The sequence below is a fragment of the Amyelois transitella genome, chromosome 5 (assembly GCF_032362555.1).
Source record: "Amyelois transitella isolate CPQ chromosome 5, ilAmyTran1.1, whole genome shotgun sequence".
Classification (NCBI taxonomy): domain Eukaryota; kingdom Metazoa; phylum Arthropoda; class Insecta; order Lepidoptera; family Pyralidae; genus Amyelois; species Amyelois transitella.
The window spans coordinates 11,738,551-11,757,322 of NC_083508.1; the positions used below are offsets into that span (position 1 = coordinate 11,738,551).

At 43.7% G+C, this 18,772-nt stretch overlaps 1 protein-coding gene across 1 annotated transcript; it reads left to right on the plus strand.

Annotated features, from left to right (window-relative positions):
• The first annotated feature begins 772 nt into the window (after positions 1–772).
• LOC106140576 (leucine-rich repeat flightless-interacting protein 2) lies at positions 773–18,493 on the plus strand. Its single transcript, XM_060954791.1, has 8 exons — positions 773–1,635; positions 7,013–7,139; positions 7,678–7,793; positions 8,185–8,331; positions 8,616–8,877; positions 9,306–9,446; positions 10,252–10,439; positions 15,680–18,493. Exons 1-8 carry the CDS (start codon positions 1,276–1,278, stop codon positions 15,788–15,790), a joined length of 1,452 nt encoding a protein of 483 aa, XP_060810774.1. The 5' UTR covers positions 773–1,275; the 3' UTR covers positions 15,791–18,493.
• Positions 18,494–18,772: the final 279 nt, after the last annotated feature.

The window sequence follows — 18,772 nt, forward strand, 5'->3', positions numbered from 1 at the left end:
GTTTTTACTTTTAAATTTAATTACTTTTAAATCATAATGTTCGTTTTGCAATTTGGGATTGATCATTAGAACTTACATGAAGCATCTTATACTCGTAGGATCTTTTTTTATTTCAGCCGTGTGCCTGGAATTACCTTAGAATGTGATGTGACTGACTCATTTCGAGGTTCACCTTTTGCATTTATATACATTTCCTTTCGTGTGACTCCCCCTACTGCTAAAAGTTCGCCGACGAAAACAATTCTAGATAAATCACAAATGTCACCTGCAACTTGCAGTGATTCACAATATGTACGTACTTCCTCAGGTGTAAGACACGGCCTAAGATTGACACTTGTAGCGAGTTCGCCTTCCTTATTGATTTCATTTTCTCCATTTTTAAAAGAAAACCTATATTTTTAATTTATTTTTAAAACATAATTGTGAATTTGCTGTAATTTATTGTGGTGCAATAAAGAGTTATTTTATTGTATTTTTTCTTTTCTTTATGGCTTGATATTATCCAAATTTGCCCTCGTACTGATAGGCAGAGATGTGCATTAGAAACTATTTAATTTGTGCATATCATAGAAATAAAATCATTAGCGCCTAGAGTTTCAGTAATTATAATAACTATTTATCCAAACTTGTTACTGTTTTTTCGGGTCAAAAGATAGAAAATTTAATATGAAATTCGTGTCTGCTTCTCTGTTCGACCTCGCTTCCTCTTATGCCTTCCGCTCCTAATCATAGTAAGTAACGGTGCAATGTGGTTACGAAAACGATAGCGTATGACGGCGCGAGCGGGCGCTCAGCAGTCGAGAGAACGCGCCTCCGCGGGCGAACGTGCTGGCTGCTGTCGTTTGCGCGACCACCGCCCGCAGAACGTGCGGGAATACAACCTTAATAGTGAAATAAGTGCGACATCAAAACAGTGACATTAACAATTTATTTGCAAAAAGTGAAGTGAAAGACTGACTTCAAATTATAAAACCATTATCACACAATCGAAAACAAGGAATATTTATTGGTCAAGTACTGGAAAATATCACCGATAAGATAAGCAACAATAATAATTTTATCGCAATTGTTATAAAGTACAATGCAGGTTGTATCGCGGACGAGAATCACGTCCTTCCTTTCTATTGAAGCTCTGACGATGCAACAATCAAGAACCGCAATACGCCGGGAACACAGTGCATAGACGGACGCGACGCGACATATGTGGTACGCAAAAACAAATAAGCAATCAAATAGCCTGAATTCCTCGAATGTGCACAAAAGCCGGTGCAATATATGATGGGCAAAGTATCCAAATTAGAAACACCAGGTAATAGTGACGAAGAAAGCGGAGACGCATTTACCGATGGCGATTTTGAAGATTCCGATGATGAGACGGTAGTTGAGAGAAATGGTAACGTCGAGCCGGCTCATATGCCAGTCAATGAAGCTATAAACGGCGAAGCGAAAAAGGCAAACGGTTTTGAGACAATTTTGCAAGAAAACCAACCCAAGATGAACGGAGTGAAAAATTATGAAAATGGCCACAGTAGTGAAGAAAATCCTACATTTGAAAATGGATTTGATGCGCGACGGGATTCTCATGTGGAACAAAATCCATCTATCGTGGGAATACTTGGCGGTCAACAAAATCATGTACGTATTATTTCCTTTTGAGGAGACCAGATGTTGTAATCATATTTTTTTACTCTTATGAGGGCATATACGAGTACATTTTGCTGCATATTTTTGGTATTTAACACATCGAATGTCAGTTGAGTCATTGAAATGCAACCTGCTAACTGGAATTGGTCCTTTTTTTACGACGTTATTCCCCTTGCATGTTGCGTATGTGTGTCATCGATTAGAGTAACATATGCTTTGCCAGACAAATATCCAAGGGCGAGATTATCTTATCTCAATTTAAATTTCTCCGTGTGTGCCGCTTCAGAGGCCTCAAGTTTGTGGAAGGTTGTGTGATGTGATTTATGTTTGGTTAGTTGCCTAACGAGTTTTCAAATATGTCTTAGAACATGTTGTTGTGTTAACAATGACGTTATTTCAAAGTTGGCCACAATTATAACCATGTCGTGACTGTCTAATTTAAATGTGAATCGCCGGGTCATTACCGTGAGTTAAGTTTCTTTGAGCAGTGTGACCACCGCATGTGCTTTAAGAAACACGTGTTAAAATAACTGCGGTTAAGTAACCTTGTATTGCTCAACGTCGCATCGAGATATGAGATTTCCGGAAAGATATAGAACAGGATCATAAATAAGTCTATAAATAAAATTACTATTCGATCAGTGTCAGGTGCGCCGGCACCTTGCTACAATGGATCGGCATGTAGTATGTCAACAGAACTGAAATGAATTCCCGCGAATGACACAATACTTAGTACATTTGTGGCACCAGTTGCTGACACTCGTGCGGAGCGAGAACTGAGCCAGGTGGTCAGGGTACGACCTCGGAGTGACGTAGTGCACTCTTGACATGTCATCGCCAGAGATTATTATACGGCTCGCCACCAAACTGCTGCTTCTTTATGTGAGTAGTACATAAGATCATAGACACGGCTGCTGTCGTAAGTAAAAAAAAATTTCATAGACATTCCCAATGTCAAAATATTGTTATATGTTATTGATACTTAAAAATTGGTCGAGTTTGTTCTCCTTCTCATCTCAAAATTCGAGTCGCATACTAATGAACTCATTACTCATCACTCGTTTTAGTAAACGCTTGTCAAAACTGGTTTTGCATCTGTCTCGTATCTCTTTAATTCTCATAACATGTGTTTGGTTATTAGACCAAGCGTACTTATACCACAATGAGACACGGTAGCATTTATTTGCTTAGTTTTTGGATTATGCCAACGAGTGACGTCATATAGTCAGTTTTCGGCATACAATGATGTCACTCTTTTTTGCTAACAAGAAGTTTTCGCAACACGATGTTAAGCATCACTAATTGTCTTTATATTGGCGAGCCAAGAGAGAACATGTCAATACAGTTTCGTTGTAATATTTAACAGACTGCAAAATTGAACTTGTCTATTGAACCGTATCCACTGCTGTGCAGTTTGTTCCGCCGCTTCTTATACACATGCGCTTTGGAAGCGGTAGTAGTTACAATTAGATTTAAGTGATGTCAATAAGTGATACCTTGTAATCAATTTTGAAAATAAATCTATTCTATTCTACTGTATCGAATGAACATTACGCATTTATTCTTAGTGTTGACTTTAGACTAACGTCCAATCCTTCATTTACTTATTCCAATGCCGCTTCTAACCCTTACAGAATTGTTTCTTCACTTCACCGAACATACTTGCCTAAAAACGGCTTAATTTATTGATAACCAAACCGTGTTATCATTCCTTTTTTTTTAAATGGGAATACTGTTTTTAACCGACTTCAAAAGGAGGAGGTTATGTGCAACAATATTTTCGTCCTTTCGTTTGAGTAATGTTAAAGTTTGCTACAGCGGAAGTGTTTGGTGGCGTCGGGGAAATCATAAGCAGTTTACCAATTGATACAGACACTTAAGTTACCATCGAACAATGGCTGACTCATCCTATAACCATTTTTGTACAGTAAAATAATGTAAATGATAATATATCTGTCCGTATACCATTATGGCTGTGCTGTAATCCTATGTTTATTTTAATGATTGTGATTAATCATGCGAATACATGACTTAGGATAACTTTCTTTGTTTTTGACAATAATCTAAGTAGCGCAGTTTATATTTTTCTTTAGACGTCAAGTCAACTTTTTCGTCAATTTTCGAACAACTATAAGCAGAATCCTATTACCTAACATGTGACGGATTAAGCTATCTGACTACTATATGTTATTTATTTATTAATATTCATCAAGAATAGAACTTAAATTGAAGAGAAATTTAGTACAAGGGCGCTACTTAGTTTTAGAGAAACTTCCAGTAGTAGTAGTTTATGTCCTTCTTTAACTCAAATAACTTCACCTAACATTGTAAATTTATCTTATTAGGTAGTATCTTCATCATTATTCACAATGAAGACATAACCTCTTCAGACAGTGTCAATCTGCTGTTTGTTTATAAATCTCGTCCAATGGTTCGTTAGCCACAAACAATAGTATCGATGGATTCATAAACTTGTAAACTGACATAAACAAACAATCGTCTTCGGATTATCGCACTCTAAGTGGGACATCAGTGTTTATTGTTGGTATTTTGCCTTTCGTCCGATATGTATGTATGCGTGGATTGATTTCTACCAAATGCCACGGATTCTTCCGCACTGCGACTGCACTCGGCGTTGTCATTGGAAATTTTATGAGTTACTGATTATTTATAAAATGATGATGTTTTCCACTTTAGAACTGGTTTTTTTAATGTTGGCTCTTGTTTTTGGCTGCGCTATATTTTTTATTGTGTCATGATCATAGGAATAGGGGAAGGTATCGAATGTCCTGTATTTGTGTTGAATAAACTCTAATCATCACCATTCTGATCATCAACTTTCTTTTTACAAACATAGATCATTACTTTACTATTGCGGTGAACTCACTTGCTGTGATTAGCTGTAACACTATTTTGATTAAGATTATTGCAATTTTTATCTTGTTCTTAATTTAAATTTTGAATAGAGCGAGAGACTTAGTTATATCTTGATCAAATATTGCATCAAATTTGTCATTTACACCAATACGTTATAATTTTAGTGTCCACCAATTTTACGATTCAATCGAATTACTCATATATCTGGACCAGTATGGGAGCAGTATTCAGCACATTATCCCCGTCTGGTCCGGAGTGATGTCATCCCGCGATAACGTCAGCTGACCACACTTTTTGTTTGCGGTAGGATTCTGAAACCTGAGTAACATGAGTTTATTTGTTGATAACTCCTAAAGTAACGCCGCAAAATTTGGAATTGTCACAGATATTGTGTTAATATCGCTAAATATCAAGTCAATGAATGAAGCTTTTAGGTTAATGTGGCCTTCGAGTCTTGTGACAGATGGATGAAACGGGATGTATGTTTTCTAGATAATAAATTTATGGTTTTCTGTTTATCTTAGTATGTCTCTTTTTTAACAGTTGCGATTTTGAATTCGTCTCAATGTCATTGTGGGATTGACATATGTATTTAATCTATTTATCTCAAAAAAGTTTGCAATTGATTATTGTTTTTCTCTACGTACAGTTTCTACTTATTTCTACGATATCTTATTTATGTGTCACCAGAGATCACAACATTTTTTTTGCATTGATAAGATACCTACATTATATTTTTGGAACAGTTTCGAGTGTTAACTATGGTTTCGACTGCATTAGATTTATTTTTCTGTTCTTATTTATTTGAATTATTTACCTTGTTTTCTGTTATTTGATACAAAATGACAGTAAACTTGTACAGTTATCTATTTATTGAGACTCTTGCGCAATAATTTAACATTATACGGGTGGTTTCCATAGCCCGCATGGTGTTGGTCCCTTAACACATGACACGTGGTGCAAAAGCACGCTTCCCTGGTCTTGGGTAAAAATAAAAAAAGATAACTACTTATATGTATGTTAATAATAATTATAAGCGAATATATTTTTGAATGTACCCTATCTAAATTTCTTGTTAATGTAATATGAATATTGGTTATTTCCATTCAAATACTGTCATGTCGTTATCCCTTATGGGGTAGACAGATCCAACAGTCTTGAAAAAGGCGACTTTCAGCTGTATGTCATTGAAATTCAAAGAATGCCTAGTTGCTACTAGCCCATCGCTTAAAAAAGAATAACCCCAAGTATGTTGGCAGAGTTGGTTATTACCTGAGATTATATTAACAGAGGTCAAAAAAGGAACCTAGAACACTTTTTCTCGGGTTAAGCAAATTTATACGTCTAATAAAATTCTAATAATCATCACATATCGAAATCATTAGTTGTAAACTCATTCACATTTTTTTTATGTAGTCAATGTGTATTTAGATTTAAACGATCTATATTTGTAAATTGACGTCCGGTGAAAATGCTGCAGTGTAATTTGTTACACCGCTTCTTCTACTACATGCGCTTAGGAAGCGGTAGAAGATATAATTAGATTTATGTTATGTGACGTCAATAAGTGGTACCTTGTATCCAATTTTGAAAATAAAACTATTCTATTCTATACGTTACCAATTTCCATAGCCCCAATGCACTTCTGAATAAATATATAGTGGTTGCAACTAGACTTTAATTTTCAAGCAAAAGTTTCGCCAAGTTATCTAGAATCCAGATCTTCCGTCGGGAGTGCCTAGGCCGGGGGTCTCGTTGTCGGGCTAATGGCTCACGCGAGCTCAACAACGGTGTTTGATATACCTGCATTGTCCTTGTTATATGTACGACTACTGCAAATGCTTGTTTTTACTATTGAAAGGTTGCTAGGATAAAATTCATACTTGATTATTTGAAAACTTTTTGTTTTGTCAGTGTAATAATTATCAAGATTTTTAGTCCATGTTAAGACGAAACAAAGTCAAGAGGTAAAGTCGCACACGTTTATGATGTAAAGTAGAAAGAAAAGAACATAATGTGTGCCGTGTGGTTCCCAGCACCAATAGAAAAAATAATGGATGTCAAAAAAGGCGAATAAGGAATAGGCTTATAAACTTGGGATTCCTCTTTTAGGCGACAGGCTAGCAACCGGTCACTTTATATGAATCTCAATTTTATCAGTAAGTTAAACAGCTGAATGTGGCCAATCAGTATTTTCAAATCTGTTGGCTCTGTTTACCCCGCAAGGGATATAGACGTGACTGTATGTATGAATGTGTGCTAGCTGCTACGCTATCCGCGTAGATTGTAAAGGCTTTTAAAATTGGGAACTTCTTCTTGGCGATGGGCTGAAGCAATCTTTCACTTTATCTGGGTTCGTCATTGAATCATACGCGTCCAGTTAAACTTGACCTTCGAATCGCGTCTCAATGACTTCCACCAAAGCTCCGTCTACAGACTTTTGAAATTTTGACTGACTCTGACAGAAAGTAGTATAGTATTCTTATTCCAGGCCGAACAGCGACTGGCGGCGCGTCGAGCGGCGCGGGCCGAGGCGCGAGAGATACGCATGCGCGAGCTAGAGCGGCAACAACGCGAGCAGGAGGACCATGCGGACAAGGCGTACGACATGTATGCAGGTGCGTACGTTTTGTGTTTCAACAACGGCCGGGCGGTCGAGCTGGAGCCGTAGTACAAAGGGTACGATATGCAGGTGCGTACAGGGTCCCTTTCAACGGCTGCGGAGGTCGGTCGGGAGTGGCTTTGTGGTCACGAGCGGATACCGCATCTCCCCATAGCGGTCCTAAAACCAGAAGCATGATGGTGGATCACTCAAGTGTCCGCCGGTGAAGGTTTATGCCGAATTTAGAAACCTTGTTTTATATAAAAGAGGGTAAGAAACAATGATTACTATAAATATATACGGAACAAATTACACAGAATGAGTTAGCCTCTAAGAAAGTTCGAGACTTGTGTTACGAGATGCTAACTCAACGATACTATATTTTATAATAAATACTTATATAGATAAACATCCAAGACTCAGGCCAATCAGAAAAAAATGTTTTCTCATCATGCCCTGGCAGGGATTCGAACCCGGGACTTCCAGTGTCACAGACAAGCGTACTACCGCTGCGCCACACAGACCGTAAATGATGAACTATGACAATGTTACAGAGACGGTGGGCCGCCGCGGGGGCTCCCGGCTGGCGGCGCTGTCCCCGGGCGTGCACTCGCCGCGACGCAGCTCCGAGGACTCCGTCGACGACACGTTTAGCATCAAAGACCTTAGGGTGAGTTTCTAGAAATGCCACACTACACTCTCAAATTTGCTGATACATGCTGCAAAGTTTTTTTCTATTACAAAATTGACGTAACATTATCTTCGTAATGATTGCACCGGGCTTGCCCCTTTAGTGAGAAACAAGTCAGGTCGCCAGTGAGAAACCAAAACCCAGTTTGGATTAAAACTTCTCAAATTCAGTTATCCTTTGATTCTCTGTCATTAAAAATAGTTTTTCGTATTTTCTGTTATAAAATATTAAATATTTGGATAGGATTGTGGTTTAAATAAGATTTCCAAATAATTCAATATGTGCTGAGTAATTTCATGCAACTGATAAATCATATAGGTATTTCATCTCTCTTTCCTCATATACCTAGGTATTTCATCTCTCTTTCTAGCACGAACTCAAAGAGGTGGAAGAGAAGTTCCGCAAGGCGATGATCCTGAACGCTCAGCTGGACAACGACAAGGCTGCGCTGGGGTACCAGCTGGAACTGCTCAAAGACAGGATAGAGGAGCTGCACGAGGAGTATGCTCAGTTACAGGTACGTAATCTGTGGCGTCATCTCTTAACGTCGCACGTCATCAACCAATCACAGCGAACTACGCTTCGCCCTCAGCCAATGGCATAACAGCGAGTATAATAAATTACGCAAGCAAAATTTCTACGCTGGGATCTCAGCAGGATTTCGAACTTTATCACCAATGTTGTCATGTCACTCACTGTTCATCGTTCGAGCTTAGCCTGTTATACGGTATGGTAACAGAGACACTTTTAATCACTGTAGATCAAATTCAAATTGTTAACAAACATTTTATTCTTCAACAGCGCGAGCACAAAGAGAAATGCTCAGCACACGAGCGTTTAAAACGCGAGCACGCGTCTCTCGAGCGCGAACTGCACAGCGCTCGGGACGCCGTGCGCGCGCGCGAGCTCGCCGCGCAGCACGCGGGCTTCGCGTTCGTGGACGCGGAGGGCGGCGGGGGAGCGGGGGGCGGTGCGGGGGGAGCGGGGGACGGGGGGCCCGCGCTCGCGCTCGTCTCGCACCAATCCGAGCAGCTGCTCAATGACGCGGGGGAGGGGACGCTTGGTGAGCGTTTCGTGTGGTTATATAATTGGCTTTTTAATTGTCTTTACTGCCTTCATTAGGAATGTTTTGTTCCAGTTCTGATTGAATTTTATACATATTATGTTAATCATTTAAATTACAGTCACTGCTTCTGAACACTGTTTACGCTATATTAAAATAAATGATGAACCATTTCAATACTAAAATATATCGAGGTTTAGATATCTACATGCTTTGCTAGCTTAACTTGTGACGGACTTGATTAGATTTGATTAACAAGGTTATTGTTGCTTTGAACCTGTTATTTTTTATTATCAAAATAATACGGATAAAACCGCGATGTGAAATCATGTTGTACAACAACTTATTATTTTGATGTTTTAGCTATAAACTCATTTATATCAACCTTAGAAATTGTATCATTATTTAAAGAAAATTTATAATTCCAGACGTGCGGTTGCAAAAGTTACTAAGTTCGAAGCAATCCCTGGAGTCTGAAGTGCGCAAACTGAAACTGCAACTCAACGAGGAGCGCGCGGCGAGACAAAATGGCGTCGCCAATCACCACGACGCGGAATATGAAAACGAAAGTGAGTATTTTGTACACGTTGACTATGGAAATTGGCTAGTAAAACGAGTAATACAGTTTTAATAACATGATCGTACATGGCTATAAATATTATAGCTAGTTTTGGCTTTGTAAGTAAAAGTATCATAAATTTTATGGGCTATCTTGTTGTCGAAGAAATTAAAAAGTTTAAAAAGAAAATGCAATTATAAAAACATTCCAAATTTAAAATAAACATAGATTTGAAATTTAAATTCAAAGCATTTATTTAAATTTGAAAATGGAACTTATCTTGAAACTGAACTTGAAATGAACGATAGTTGCTTTTTGTTTGTGAAGCGATGTATCCTATCTATTTATGGCGGAATTCTTTATTATGTACATAATTTATGTTTGACTTTTATATGATGTGTGTTTGTGGACGGAGTATGAGTGTTACAATACCGGATAAAGTGCTTTTTGGTGTTATCCTTAAAAGTCCTAAATAGAACGTCTAAGTACTTACAGTTATTAATACTCGACTTGATTTTGACGAGATTGTTTAAACAGGAAGTCTACCTTTTGTAGCTTAAACCAGGCTTAAACAAGTTTAAAATATACTGACTGCTTTTAAAAAAGAATAGGATAGCCCCATTTCATCACCATGGATGTCGTAAGGTGACTAAGAGATGAACTTATAAACTTGTGATTCTTCTTTGAGGCGGGCTAGCGACCTCATCATTAAGCCAAACAGTTGAACGTGGCCTATCAGTCATACCAAGACTGTTCTACCCCGCAAGGGATATAAAGACGTGATTATATGTATGTATGTTTGACTGTGCCAACAGTGGAGACGCTCCGTAAATGCGTGTCGGAGGCGAAGGCGCGGGCGGCGCGCGCGGAGGCCGAGGCGGCGCTGCAGGCCGCCGGCGCCGCGCGGCTCGAGGCGCAGCTGGCGCGGCTGCGGGCCCGGCAGGACCACCAGGACGAGCACGAGGAGCAGCTCAAGCAGGAGCGCCGCAAGCTGCAGAGAGAGGTGAGGGGACACCTACTGCAGCATTACCTTCTCCTCGAGGCGCAGCTGGCGCGGCTGCGGGCCCGCCAGGACCACCAGGACGAGCACGAGGAGCAGCTCAAGCAGGAGCGCCGCAAGCTGCAGAGAGAGGTGAGGGGACACCTACTGCAGCATTACCTTCTCCTCGAGGCGCAGCTGGCGCGGCTGCGGGCCCGCCAGGACCACCAGGACGAGCACGAGGAGCAGCTCAAGCAGGAGCGCCGCAAGCTGCAGAGAGAGGTGAGGGGACACCTACTGCAGCATTACCTTCTCCTCGAGGCGCAGCTGGCGCGGCTGCGGGCCCGCCAGGACCACCAGGACGAGCACGAGGAGCAGCTCAAGCAGGAGCGCCGCAAGCTGCAGAGAGAGGTGAGGGGACACCTACTGCAGCATTACCTTCTCCTCGAGGCGCAGCTGGCGCGGCTGCGGGCCCGGCAGGACCACCAGGACGAGCACGAGGAGCAGCTCAAGCAGGAGCGCCGCAAGCTGCAGAGAGAGGTGAGGGGACACCTACTGCAGCATTACCTTCTCCTCGAGGCGCAGCTGGCGCGGCTGCGGGCCCGCCAGGACCACCAGGACGAGCACGAGGAGCAGCTCAAGCAGGAGCGCCGCAAGCTGCAGAGAGAGGTGAGGGGACACCTACTGCAGCATTACCTTCTCCTCGAGGCGCAGCTGGCGCGGCTGCGGGCCCGCCAGGACCACCAGGACGAGCACGAGGAGCAGCTCAAGCAGGAGCGCCGCAAGCTGCAGAGAGAGGTGAGGGGACACCTACTGCAGCATTACCTTCTCCTCGAGGCGCAGCTGGCGCGGCTGCGGGCCCGGCAGGACCACCAGGACGAGCACGAGGAGCAGCTCAAGCAGGAGCGCCGCAAGCTGCAGAGAGAGGTGAGGGGACACCTACTGCAGCATTACCTTCTCCTCGAGGCGCAGCTGGCGCGGCTGCGGGCCCGCCAGGACCACCAGGACGAGCACGAGGAGCAGCTCAAGCAGGAGCGCCGCAAGCTGCAGAGAGAGGTGAGGGGACACCTACTGCAGCATTACCTTCTCCTCGAGGCGCAGCTGGCGCGGCTGCGGGCCCGCCAGGACCACCAGGACGAGCACGAGGAGCAGCTCAAGCAGGAGCGCCGCAAGCTGCAGAGAGAGGTGAGGGGACACCTACTGCAGCATTACCTTCTCCTCGAGGCGCAGCTGGCGCGGCTGCGGGCCCGCCAGGACCACCAGGACGAGCACGAGGAGCAGCTCAAGCAGGAGCGCCGCAAGCTGCAGAGAGAGGTGAGGGGACACCTACTGCAGCATTACCTTCTCCTCGAGGCGCAGCTGGCGCGGCTGCGGGCCCGCCAGGACCACCAGGACGAGCACGAGGAGCAGCTCAAGCAGGAGCGCCGCAAGCTGCAGAGAGAGGTGAGGGGACACCTACTGCAGCATTACCTTCTCCTCGAGGCGCAGCTGGCGCGGCTGCGGGCCCGCCAGGACCACCAGGACGAGCACGAGGAGCAGCTCAAGCAGGAGCGCCGCAAGCTGCAGAGAGAGGTGAGGGGACACCTACTGCAGCATTACCTTCTCCTCGAGGCGCAGCTGGCGCGGCTGCGGGCCCGCCAGGACCACCAGGACGAGCACGAGGAGCAGCTCAAGCAGGAGCGCCGCAAGCTGCAGAGAGAGGTGAGGGGACACCTACTGCAGCATTACCTTCTCCTCGAGGCGCAGCTGGCGCGGCTGCGGGCCCGCCAGGACCACCAGGACGAGCACGAGGAGCAGCTCAAGCAGGAGCGCCGCAAGCTGCAGAGAGAGGTGAGGGGACACCTACTGCAGCATTACCTTCTCCTCGAGGCGCAGCTGGCGCGGCTGCGGGCCCGCCAGGACCACCAGGACGAGCACGAGGAGCAGCTCAAGCAGGAGCGCCGCAAGCTGCAGAGAGAGGTGAGGGGACACCTACTGCAGCATTACCTTCTCCTCGAGGCGCAGCTGGCGCGGCTGCGGGCCCGCCAGGACCACCAGGACGAGCACGAGGAGCAGCTCAAGCAGGAGCGCCGCAAGCTGCAGAGAGAGGTGAGGGGACACCTACTGCAGCATTACCTTCTCCTCGAGGCGCAGCTGGCGCGGCTGCGGGCCCGCCAGGACCACCAGGACGAGCACGAGGAGCAGCTCAAGCAGGAGCGCCGCAAGCTGCAGAGAGAGGTGAGGGGACACCTACTGCAGCATTACCTTCTCCTCGAGGCGCAGCTGGCGCGGCTGCGGGCCCGCCAGGACCACCAGGACGAGCACGAGGAGCAGCTCAAGCAGGAGCGCCGCAAGCTGCAGAGAGAGGTGAGGGGACACCTACTGCAGCATTACCTTCTCCTCGAGGCGCAGCTGGCGCGGCTGCGGGCCCGCCAGGACCACCAGGACGAGCACGAGGAGCAGCTCAAGCAGGAGCGCCGCAAGCTGCAGAGAGAGGTGAGGGGACACCTACTGCAGCATTACCTTCTCCTCGAGGCGCAGCTGGCGCGGCTGCGGGCCCGCCAGGACCACCAGGACGAGCACGAGGAGCAGCTCAAGCAGGAGCGCCGCAAGCTGCAGAGAGAGGTGAGGGGACACCTACTGCAGCATTACCTTCTCCTCGAGGCGCAGCTGGCGCGGCTGCGGGCCCGCCAGGACCACCAGGACGAGCACGAGGAGCAGCTCAAGCAGGAGCGCCGCAAGCTGCAGAGAGAGGTGAGGGGACACCTACTGCAGCATTACCTTCTCCTCGAGGCGCAGCTGGCGCGGCTGCGGGCCCGCCAGGACCACCAGGACGAGCACGAGGAGCAGCTCAAGCAGGAGCGCCGCAAGCTGCAGAGAGAGGTGAGGGGACACCTACTGCAGCATTACCTTCTCCTCGAGGCGCAGCTGGCGCGGCTGCGGGCCCGCCAGGACCACCAGGACGAGCACGAGGAGCAGCTCAAGCAGGAGCGCCGCAAGCTGCAGAGAGAGGTGAGGGGACACCTACTGCAGCATTACCTTCTCCTCGAGGCGCAGCTGGCGCGGCTGCGGGCCCGCCAGGACCACCAGGACGAGCACGAGGAGCAGCTCAAGCAGGAGCGCCGCAAGCTGCAGAGAGAGGTGAGGGGACACCTACTGCAGCATTACCTTCTCCTCGAGGCGCAGCTGGCGCGGCTGCGGGCCCGCCAGGACCACCAGGACGAGCACGAGGAGCAGCTCAAGCAGGAGCGCCGCAAGCTGCAGAGAGAGGTGAGGGGACACCTACTGCAGCATTACCTTCTCCTCGAGGCGCAGCTGGCGCGGCTGCGGGCCCGCCAGGACCACCAGGACGAGCACGAGGAGCAGCTCAAGCAGGAGCGCCGCAAGCTGCAGAGAGAGGTGAGGGGACACCTACTGCAGCATTACCTTCTCCTCGAGGCGCAGCTGGCGCGGCTGCGGGCCCGCCAGGACCACCAGGACGAGCACGAGGAGCAGCTCAAGCAGGAGCGCCGCAAGCTGCAGAGAGAGGTGAGGGGACACCTACTGCAGCATTACCTTCTCCTCGAGGCGCAGCTGGCGCGGCTGCGGGCCCGCCAGGACCACCAGGACGAGCACGAGGAGCAGCTCAAGCAGGAGCGCCGCAAGCTGCAGAGAGAGGTGAGGGGACACCTACTGCAGCATTACCTTCTCCTCGAGGCGCAGCTGGCGCGGCTGCGGGCCCGCCAGGACCACCAGGACGAGCACGAGGAGCAGCTCAAGCAGGAGCGCCGCAAGCTGCAGAGAGAGGTGAGGGGACACCTACTGCAGCATTACCTTCTCCTCGAGGCGCAGCTGGCGCGGCTGCGGGCCCGCCAGGACCACCAGGACGAGCACGAGGAGCAGCTCAAGCAGGAGCGCCGCAAGCTGCAGAGAGAGGTGAGGGGACACCTACTGCAGCATTACCTTCTCCTCGAGGCGCAGCTGGCGCGGCTGCGGGCCCGCCAGGACCACCAGGACGAGCACGAGGAGCAGCTCAAGCAGGAGCGCCGCAAGCTGCAGAGAGAGGTGAGGGGACACCTACTGCAGCATTACCTTCTCCTCGAGGCGCAGCTGGCGCGGCTGCGGGCCCGCCAGGACCACCAGGACGAGCACGAGGAGCAGCTCAAGCAGGAGCGCCGCAAGCTGCAGAGAGAGGTGAGGGGACCTCCTCTGTATTAGTCCAGTGTGGCAGAAATCCGAGATAGGACCGTCAGAATAAACATAAAGAGCAGCTGAAACAACAGTGAACTATCCCAAGGTTCCTTAAAGGTTGCGGAGGTCAGGCAGTTTTCATTGTGATTTTTGTTTACACTTTTTCCTATATTGTGGAACAATAGTGAAGTAAAAAACAATCATGGTGCAACATTTCATAGTGCATGATAATTATCCAAAGCATCATGTCATCATTAAATACGAGTAGATATTTTAATTTCCTAGTCCTAGTATATTTTTATTTTGTGATGTATTTTCAGGAAGTTGTTGACTTCTGGGCCGAAATCAATAATGGCGACAGTTAACGGTACAGTGAGCTCGCCCCGAGTGGACCCACCCACCGTTTTGTGTCTCTAATTCTAGATATAAAGGCCCATATTTAAAGGCTAGATTAGTTCAAGAATACTACACAACTCTTCCTAATTAACTTAAAGAATATTGAAATAAATGACATACTTAACAAATGAAAGTTTTTAACAGTACATCGTTTTTATTATCTCGTTTCATACTTCTTCGAGAAAAGTTGAGTATTCTTGGCTGAATGTATCCTTAAAATAATTCAATAATAATTTGTACGACCTTATTTTTTTTGCAGTCTGTATAACGTTTGCGTTAAACCTATAATCATATAAAATCGGATGTAAATAATAAAACCGTTAACATGTACAGAACTTTAAAGTAAACCACAATTTTAATTTATAAAGAAATATCCAACCCTGTTATAGATTTTCGCTATAATAACATATTACGCCGAATTTACACAAGCAATTTATGGCCAAATGTATATTTACTGCGGAATTTGCTTTGCCTCCTTAACTTAACCAAAACAATAACAGACAATTTAGTGAAATTAGTATTAACAGAAAATGTCAAGTTTTGCCATTTTGTTTACCTACATTGTTTGGCTATGTCCAATTCCCGATCAGATTTCTTGTTATACTTCCTTTTGTCCTACCAATTTTACCAATACTACGATTTTATTCCCATTTTTACGACCTTAACTGCTTTTACTGAACCATCGTTCACAAAAATAATACTAACGTTACATTTTCCAGGCGAGGGAGGCTCTGAATCGTGTCGAAGAGTTGGAGACGGAGAACAGCCACTTGACCAAGAGGCTGGACAAGTTGAAGAACGCCAAATCCGCGCTGCTGAAGGACCTGTGACATAATTGAGCGGATTACACAACCCTAAAGGCGGTCACCGCTTTCCTTGAACAGCTAAGGGCCCCGGTTGCCATGGTAACCATGTATATAGCCGAAGATCCCAGCAGCTATTTAGTGGTTTTTGACTATATCATCTTTCGAAATGTTAATCCCGATCGCTACATGGAATTCGACAAAAACAGATACATGTGCACCAGTATCTATAAAGATCATGCTTCTTTGTGGGCTTTTCTATATGTATTTGAATTAGGATCTCTTGCGGGAATTGAAAGTGATATTTGTGATCAAGGACGCTGGTCGTCACGGAGATATAACATTCGTTGGTTTGTTGCGGACGGAACATGGTAAATGCTTAGTTAGCTGTTCACATTATTTTAAGTAAAAAAAAATGCAAAACTTGAAACGTTAACAAAAATGACTTCTCCTGTCTTGGATCTTTTTATGTTTATGTACACGTAAATTTTGTTTATTTATATCGATAATTAACCAATAGTTCACAAAGTTTTCCTTTTGAATTTTATTTGCATTTTATGGTCAATGACATTTTAATAACAGCCAGAGAAGTTGTAATTTTTCTGTAATGAACTTTTAAATAACAATTTTAACCACCTAGAGCATTTTTCTAACGGCTTTTATGTGGCATTACTTTATATTTATTCTAATGATCGAATTATGATTTTAAATGTATAACAAATTTGATAATGCGTTCTTAAAATGGGACAGTATTTTTTTTTTATAATAGACGTGTTGTGAGTCGATGTATATCGCGGTGATTAATGATTGTGACGTGAGATTGTATGGTTAGAGTTTGTATGTATAGTCTAAGAGCTAGTGCACATAAAAATTAGCTTATCGCTTTAAGTTATTTTTTGTAGCGATTGAATAGCGAAACATCTTTTGCGCGTAATCTTATTCTTACGTGCGCCAGCTCTGTTTGTAAATCGAGATGAAATAATCTTGTAAAATATCTAATGATAATGTGTATAATTTAAAATAATAATAATAAAATAATTTATTTGTTATATAATAAATAGATTCATGTTCTTATTTTTCTATAAAGAATTTATTTAGCTTGCCGATTACGTATTTTATTCTTTCATGTAATATTGTTTTAAAATAATGTCGAATATAATTTGATAATGATTTTCGGACTTGCCAATGGTATCACAAATTTTTATTTATACTATGTTAACGTACGCTGCACCATATTCACATGAAACTTAACTTTGTAGTGGTAACAGTGCTAGCATGTATTTAAAAAAATAAGGGGCACTAAATTAAGTACCCCGCTTTTATAATTACATATTATGATCATTCTAAACTTAATAAGTATTGTAGATGCTTGTAACAGCTAATTGCTCAAAATTTTAACCAGTTGTGATATATATTGGGAATTTAAACGTCCATCATGTTTGTCAACTTATAGCAGGTGGTAATGCAACTATTATATGTTGGATCGTGTCGCCTAAACGATGATATTCTTATATTGCAGCTGCTTGTGTAATGCGGAAGGGTTAGGTACATACGTACTTATCATCGCGTTACGAATTTTATTATTATAGAGATAAATTCATTAAATACTTTAATTTTAATAAAAAATAAATTTAGTAAAGAAAGCATGAAACCATATGTGGTATATTTTGAAGTAACTGCCTAAATAACTTAATTTTTGCAATTAACCCCCGCATTTTATTTTATTTTTTTTGTATTTTGTAACATATGAGATTATTTGTCGTTCTGTAAAGTTACCACATTATTCTCTCCTTATTGTATAATACAGTTATTGTCACAGACACCACTTCCATATAAATAGTTAATATAATTTGTGCATTATTATAATAAAAATATAAAGTGGATTTGAACCCTGTAAGTATTACATATCAAACTTATCTAAGATAGGATAAAACACTTACTTGTCATCAAATCCATAAAATAGTGTTTGATTTTCTTTTTAGATACCGAATGTTCCAGCCACTGACTTAATATATGAAGAGATATACCTTTTTACGTTCAGCTGTTATCTCCGAAGTATGAAATGTAATACTTAGAGCCTCCTTGTTTAATGGTCGAAGTGAGACATCGTGTAATATAGTCGTTGTAAGTCAGGCTCACGTAACAGTGCCATCGCGCACCAAATGATAGTATACAGTAGCGAGTAGTGAACAAGTAGAAAAGTGTGTTATATACGGGAGTTTACACACGTCAATATCCAAATTATCCACCTTAGGGTTGCCATTTAATTGGGAGGAATCTATAAAATTACGAGCACTAATTAATTCTAACAAACTTGTTAAGTCCCATTTAAAATGAACTTAGGCAATCCTTTGCGTTTTATATGATTAACTCATTGTAATGATCGTCTATATATGCTGTAGATAGTGTTAGTCAATTCTGTCTATTGGCTGTGTTTGAAGGCTCTTATTCTCAAGCATTCTCATTTCGGATGTCAAGCTGAATATGGCACTTAGTAAGTGAAATAGTGTTTGATTTAGCTTGAACCTTTGCGAATGGGAGCCTTGTGGCCAAACGCCACCGTCTTGATACGTGGTAAGTCAAGAGTAAGGGTAGTTAGAAATATCATTTTGTAAGTATGATGTATGTATTTGGTGCTGCATTACTAATTTATTGTTTTTTTTTTAACTAGAACGACCACTTTTATAAAGCGAAACAGACTTAATGTATACATTTGGATATTTTGAATAAATTTCGCTCCAAAAGTGTAGTTTTATTTTAGTAAATGAACATACAATTTTAGTAAATAGTACATGCACATCCAGTTGCCTGAATGTGCATGTTTCCTCTAGATGTTTTTTCTCATCGTAAGAGCGTCGGTTAGTATTAAAACTAATGTACATAATTTTGAAAATAGTCATTGCTACATCTGCCAAATCGGTGTGAAGATTTGTGTGTATATAGTCTTGAGAATATTTGATTGCCTTTAAGAAAATTGATGCGCTTTTTATGTATGTTTTTAAGGTTCAA